This window comes from Channa argus, chromosome 18 (assembly GCF_033026475.1).
Source record: "Channa argus isolate prfri chromosome 18, Channa argus male v1.0, whole genome shotgun sequence".
In the NCBI taxonomy this organism is placed as follows: Eukaryota; Metazoa; Chordata; class Actinopteri; order Anabantiformes; family Channidae; genus Channa; species Channa argus.
Window position 1 is genome coordinate 10,735,001 of NC_090214.1, and position 7,500 is coordinate 10,742,500.

Below are 7,500 nucleotides of genomic sequence, written 5' to 3' on the forward strand. Positions count from 1 at the left end.
TACTACAAACAACTGTCAAAAAAACATTACATTGTTAAATATTAACCTCTCAGGTCATCACAAGATAACAATGTTACATTTTTACACATGACACTACACATTTGTACACACATATGTACTATTCAGTGCTCCACATTCAATCAAGGATGCAGCTCGCAGATACAGGCTGACCTACTGTAACAACTGTCAGAATTCACAATTACCTTCTAGGTCTAGGTGGAGGTGGAGGTCTGCAGGTGAGCAATGAGAAGGTAGTGAAGGATAATGCACAAAGGAAGAAACTTATTTTTAAGTCAGTAGGTATAGCATTTGACACTGCATTGTTTATACAGTCACTATCTGAGGCTCAGTGTTAGAAATGAAAACGACAATGTTTAGCTCGGTATAGCTCAATAATAAAAAAGTTATTGGTTAATAACAGCAAGCAGGTGACCTGCATTTGCTAAAATAGAAAAATTAAGCATTATCATCAGTGAGATGTTGACAAACAAAAGTGACGGTGTCCATGTCTCACCACAAGATGGGAGTAACGTGCTTGAAAAAAAAAAAAAAAGCTCACCTTCCAAAAATAATTGGATGGTATGTTAGAATGCAATAATATTTATGTTAAATGTTTTCACGCACAGTTAAGTTTAAGTGCTGTTCCAAACTGTGGCTAAATTTACTGCCAACAGTCCAAGTATTTTTGTTTTTTTCCAGTGAGTGGGTTTATGTGTTCCTGAGTGTGTGTGTCAGGTGAGGGGAGGTGGGGGACGATCAAAGACAGCAGACGTCAGGTTATTCTTAGCCAGAGCAGAATATAGTTGGCAGTGGTTTGAATGGCCTTGAGTAAACGTACTGACAACAGTAGAAGATGGAGGAGGACAGAAGCCAAGCTTGGTGAATTCAGCAGGGTGCCAATAGGCCTGGCTGCTCAGGTTGTAAATAATAAATACAGCTAACTAGTTAACTGTTAGCTAACACAGAAATATAGCTCAGTGAGGAAATGAATAAAAAGTACAAGCTGATCCCCACTAAGTATCCTGTGGGGTTTTGGAATTTTTTTTGCAGATTTTTGCAGTTTGTTTGCATTTGAGATAAACATGTACTATAAGTGCATGAGCACAAATGTAAGATTTGTGAGGGTTAGCTCAAAGTGGTGCAAGCATGTCTTTAGTAATCATAAACCAGGAAAATGTGGGGGCTGTAATCACATTCCACATGGTTGGAAAGCCACAGTATATCATTATTCACTGCACTAACTTGATGCCTGTCTTGTCTCCCTCCTGTTGGCAAAGAAAAGGTAAATGGAAAGCAATTGAAGCCAAGAAGGAGCATGAAAAAGATCAGCTGACGGTCTTAAACACATGCCATTTACAGTAAGTGAAAGGCCCTTCTGAGAGAATGTATACTCAGGAAATCACAGAAATCTCACCAAGCATGTGAATCAGAACACACGTAAACATGCAGTAAGACAAGGGCACTTTACCTCTCTAAATTTTTGTTCTATATAAACTGACATTTCAATTCTTCATGAAAAACTCATTGTGAAAGCCAGAAAACCCAGAAAAAAATGTTCCTGAATAGACCAGAATCTTCCTGAATCTTTTACGCCGTTTACTGTGTATATCTTCAAGAACCCGTGGGAATACTATGACCAGAACAAATGAGAATCTCCACACACTCACACAGGTATAGGTAGGATTCACAGATGTACATAAGGGTGAGGGAGTTCAATAAGCCACTTTTCTGACTTAAAGCCAGACAAAATGCATCTCTGTGACCTATTTTTCAGGTGACAGAGAGTAAAGAAGCTCAGTCCACTGCACCCCAACCACTGAGCCAAAAGAGTGTTAATCACATCCAGTCCAGCCAAACGTAGCTCCGTGCCTGGTCCCTAGAAGAGCTGCAAGGGTTCTGTCTATTTAGACACTATAGTTATATCATCAGTGCCTGTTAGACAGACAGTGTCTCTGTGACAGTTGTCATCCCCACTGTCAAGTATACTGTAGACAACGGGCAGTTAATATGTTGTCTAGATTTTGTTCCCTTTCAAATTGCTTTGTAGAACATTTAAACAAAATGTGCAGCTTTCCTTGGATTTTCCTTGTATGCAGCTGTGTGAAAACATAGGTGATGGGCTATTTCAGGTTTTCTAATAAGACATATTTCTGTAGAAAATAGGACATGAGTTAATATGTTATATTGCAAGAGACTGATAGTGTAAGAGAAAATATATCATTATTGCTTTTGTGGATTGGTACCTACCCATTGAAGTGTTCTGACAGCCCCTGACTCTCCAAAAGACCCCGTCTCTGTCCCATAGCCACCTCACAAGCATTGGCATTGGAGTATAGGTTGAAAGGTGTATTATAGACGGAGGGCTGTGGGACATTGGCATGGGAGGATGGTGCTGTCACTTTGGCTGGGGAGGAGGACTTAGATGAGGTAGAAGAGGCAGAAGGGGAGGTGAATGTGGCACGCACAGGGCTGGGCTTGGGAATGGAGTTGACTGGTGCCGGGTCAGGGGTAGCAAGGCTTGACTTTAGTGGAAATGGAGGCTGTGGTGGTTGAGAAGGAGCAGCTGGTGTGAAGGCGGATGATTCAGAGGGAATGGAGGCTACTTTGGACGCAGCCAAGGAGGAGGAAGCTGTAACTGTGGTGCTGCCCCCCCCAAAAGGCCGAGCTGTCTTGTTGTATGCAGGACTGGACTGACTTGATGGATTGGTGTGTGTGGTGCTTGGCGCAGGCTGAGTGATTGGGACAGGCTTAATGATTTCCCGAGGCTCATCCTAGATAATGGTGGAGACACACACCATGCACAAACAGCAAACCCACAATAAGCTCATGCGTGTAGATCGGCATTCCACAACAATGCACCACAGTCACATTCAATGTGTTTTCAAGCTGTAGGAATGAAAGTCATGTCTGTGCAACACAGGTTCAATGAGATGCTGTAAGATGCACACGTAGCAAATCTGTGTTCTGACATCATCTCAGAAGGGCAACATGCTCACTTTCAACTGGTATTATATTAATAAAACATGGACTTTCTTAATTTTAGTTTTAATTCTTAAACTAAATATTTTACTTCATACCTTGGGCAATCCAGCTTTAGGGGGGGAGGTGGAGGGTCTGTCAAGAGAAGAGATAAAGTAATTTTAAAAGCACAGCTCACACAACATATTGATAGCACATATGCATAATCTTAATGTAAAATATTCATTATGGCATCTTAATTAAAAAACATTATTATAAATAATGTATTTCAAATTTCATGTGTTTTTAAGCTGAGACACATTATTGTAGCTTTGATGTCAGACCACTCATACACTCTGACAAGAACAGTTTGTAAAATAAAACTACATTAAAGTAAGAAAAAAAAACCTAAATCAGAGAGACTCCACCTCTGAAAATGTTATTTTACTGCACAATAAAAAAATGGAAACCGACTGGAAAGTAGGACATGTTCATATGTAGATGTTTTATAGAATAGTCAACAATAATTCCACATAATTTGCAGATAAAGGTGATGAAACAAACAAACAACCCACTGTATTTGAGGGTGTGTCCCCATGTGCAGACTCATCTTGAAGCGTGAAGCACATCTGATTTACACTTACAAATGAAGCAGCTGTCAAGGTTTTATCACCTATGGGAGCAGAGGGTGGTCTGCTTTGCCTGCTCTCTTGAGAGGTCCTTGATAGAAACCAGCAATACTCAATACTCAACAATGCTTACATCCCATTTTTGTGTTATTCAGGATATTCCACTCTTCTATTTCCATTGTCTACCCTTAAACAAAACTTTTACTTGTACACATGCTATACCTGTCACTGTCTGATAATGTAAATGCCTTACAATGACTATTAGAAACAATATTCTGTTATTAAAACAATAAAACTTAGATGCAGACAGATGCCTTTGTTAACAATGTGTCCTATATTAGATCCAGACATGCAGACAATGTGTCCCTTGTTCACAATAAAAAGAAAGCAGAAAAACTAAGACCAAACAGACACTGGGTCAGCAACTCATTCCGGACTATGAGTTATGATATGTCCACTGGCATCCTTCCTTTCTCTGCCGTATTAGGAAAACAGTCAACAACCTCTCAGGCATTTCCTTTCTGACTGAGTTTGGGAATAGGATATTGAAGAGCCCCACCCTCCAGCCAGATGCTGATGTCGTATATGCCCAGTCCTGTACATTTTCCACTTATTAGTTACTATACATAAGCTTGTTTTTCCAATGTGTTTAAATTGTTGGACTTGCCTGTTCAGAAACACCATCATTGTGCCAAACAAAACTGCAAAAGGTCTACAGATCAAACAAAACATTCCATTAAAAACAGGACCCAGTCTTCAACGTGACAGTGTGTATCTGCCATCAGTGACCCAGTGTGAGACACCAGGGCGGATTCACTCTTGATCTCTTCCCAGAGCAAACTGAGCAAACACTTGCTGGGGTTGTCCTGTGAACATCTGCTCTACTCGGCTCGTCACTGCTGTCCTGAGCCCTGCCTTTATGCAGAGACAAACCTGGGGCGAGGGTGGGTGCACATCAATGTATTTGCTTTTTGGTGTCCAAGTGTGCATTTTGGTTAACGTGAGTTTACCAGGACAGTGTGATGACACCAACTGGTCTACAGTTCTCAGGCCCCTTGTCCTCTTCATGGTGTGTGAAATATCTGTGTATTTCTACTTTTTTAGGAATGAAGTATTCCTTTGTTTTACAACATTAACATTGTATGACAGTGTAATTTACTATTTGTTTTATTTGAAGTCTCTATTTATTTATTTATTTATTTATTGTCAGGGCCATTTAAAAAATGCTTCTGAGGAAAAGCCATTACTGCCTGTCATTTCTGTAAACAATACATAAATCAAACTATCATGAAGAAATTGAGATTAGACAGAAAACGAAAAGAATATTTAGTGTTATCTAAATATTTGCTTAAAAAAGGTTTGTGCTACTATAAGTGTTGATAAGACAGAGGAATCCTGCCCCTGTTGGACATGCAATCTTGGCTTTGCTGAATCTCAAACACATGTCAATTGATTCCACCTAATCTTGTCATGATGCTTTTTTTAAAAACTAGATTACAGAGGAAGATACAGTAAACACAAGGTTTATTTATGGTCCACATGTAATCTTCCGTAAATAAAAGCTGACAGATATCTAATGTCTTCAGAGCAAAGGTTTTGTTCAGTTGAGTACAGTTTTCATCAACATGTGCTTTGCTATGCACTCTGTCTTATGCATATAGACACACAGGCAGACAGACACACACACACACACACCTCCACAATATGAACAAGGTTAACCAAAGAAATACGCCTGAGGGCAATGAGGAGTGACACATTTCTACTCTGCCTGTCGTTTTAAAGGCCAAGATAAATACTCTGGCATATGATATTTGACTGATTAATAGGGAGGCCAATAAGCACAGGTTTCTCACCACGCAGCAGACACGCCCTAGCAGCTTACAGACCCACATATCGTTTTTCTAAAGGGAAAACAGCATAAATAAGAGCCTTTAGTTTTCTCTGCACTGTTCGTGCACAGTTTCTCAAGATGGAAACAACCAATTTCAACAATCTCCTACAAAACCTCCTGAGAGCAAGCATTTGCCTTTTTTTTTATTCTCCAGAGACAGTTTTACTCGCATCATATTAAAGCAAGCTTGGAGTCAGAATGTGGTACAGACATTATAGGAGATGTGGGAGAATATGGTTGAGTAGAGTTTATAAATGCTGTCAATGTCATTTACACATTATTGCATACAATTGCAAAACCTTACTGAACAAAATCTCCTTTCTCATATTTAACTTGAGTGATAAATGTTTAAACTCAGTGGGAGACTTGGCAAGCTCTTGTTGTTTTACCACTAAAAGAACATTTCAGAAAAAACATAAAAAGAAAACAAAGGAAAAAAAACTCCAACAGAGGGAACTGAAGTAGTGGAATAGGTTTTTTCTGTATTTTTGTTATTCTGTGCAGCTAGCCCATCCACTCAGTGGCAAAACTCACAGCTTGTTTCTGGCACATCACTCCATGTTCCTTCTCTTCACACTGCTCCCTTATATTTACAGTACCAAAAATACGAATCTTGGATAAAGAAATTTTCACATTACACTGGACCCTGTAAAACTGAAGGTAAAAAAAAAAAAGAAATAACACAAACATTATTGCTATTTCTAAAAATAAAGCTTATCAAATTGGAGAGTATGTAGCTGTTGTCAGTTGCCTGAGTACTTGAGTAACATGGTTATTGCCTGCATCTGCATGTCTGGTCTGTGTGTACACATGCCAAACAGGAACTTGGTGCACTTGCCCTTATCAGCAGCAGTCACATGCATCCTAGACATGGAGAGCATTTATACCAATCATCTCCATGTGCTTTGTTATACCCCTCTCGGCACAGCACAGCCACCCAATTGTGTCAGCAATAACTTTCTGGTCAAGTGCGCTTTTCTTGGCAAGAAAAAATGTGGGGAGAAAGTTAACCACAGAACCACACATTTGAAAGATATATTCAGATTTGAATTTAATTGCATTAAGTTAACCAAGTTCCACCAAAACAAGCTAATAGCAAAATGTTCTTTTTCTTTTTAAGGTCAGATCTCTGCTTACTGCAAACACAAGAGACTAAACTTTATTTTTAAGAAACGGTTGAACTAATGTAATGTACCATTTCTTTTTTATTTTTCTTCCTACTACTACGCCCTATCTGGCTACGACACGCTGAAGTAAGTGGAAGCTGTGCATTGCACTCAATTGCCTTCTACTTCACCCTGTTTTAATCATACAGGCAGACTTGCTGGGTGTACATTAGCCATGCATTAGAAAGTCTTTCCATTTAATCAATAGCTGGAAATCTTATACATCTGTATGACAGACTGTAGCTACAGTATTTTCTATGTGTGGGACAGTCCAAGAAGTATTCAGTTTTTAAAAACAAGGCTGTAGAATTGCTTAATTCAATTCTAAAGTGTGAAAAAAAGAGATTATCTAATAAAAAGAAAGGGTGTAGCAGGTACATTTTTAAGTGTAATATGTTACTGTATGTATTTTCCACTGTAAAGCTAATGATATTTGTCTAGTATATGAAAATTCAAACACACACACACACACACACACACACACACACACACACACACACATACATACACACAGTATATTCTACACTAACTTTAAAACTCTTTTGCTCATGAAATCTTGTGCAAAACATCAGGATTTTGTTGAATCGCAGAGCTAGCTGCGTTGATCTCTATTATCTTTGAGGTTTTGGAACCAGGTGCAGCCAGCCACAACCTCTGGGGAGTGGTGTTTCATTGCACTGTGCTGCATACTTCAATGACAATAAATAAACATCAATTACCATACTTTCCTAAGGCTACTTCCCACAGCCGCCTGCTGACTGTTGGCTGCTCTGTAGTAAGATTTCCATGAGAGTAGAAAAAAGTACCCAAAAAACTCACTGATAACTGCTGGTCATAGCAACCACAAGAAGATATC

At 39.2% G+C, this 7,500-nt stretch overlaps 1 protein-coding gene across 9 annotated transcripts in view; it reads right to left on the minus strand.

The window, feature by feature from the left end:
* pdlim5b (PDZ and LIM domain 5b) overlaps nucleotides 1-7,500 on the minus strand; it is a 36,437-nt gene that overhangs the window by 13,415 nt on the left and 15,522 nt on the right. For 2 of the 9 annotated variants that reach the window (XM_067485163.1, XM_067485165.1), the window contains exons 4-6: nucleotides 3,078-3,114; nucleotides 2,248-2,771; nucleotides 204-230 (exon numbers count right to left, since the gene is read on the minus strand). In XM_067485163.1, coding sequence (XP_067341264.1) covers nucleotides 204-230; nucleotides 2,248-2,771; nucleotides 3,078-3,114 — 588 coding nt within the window. Of the gene's footprint in view, nucleotides 1-203; nucleotides 231-1,242; nucleotides 1,266-2,247; nucleotides 2,772-3,077; nucleotides 3,115-7,500 lie in introns of all 9 variants that reach the window. The other 7 variants (XM_067485170.1, XM_067485168.1, XM_067485167.1 and 4 more) reach the window with 7 other exon arrangements.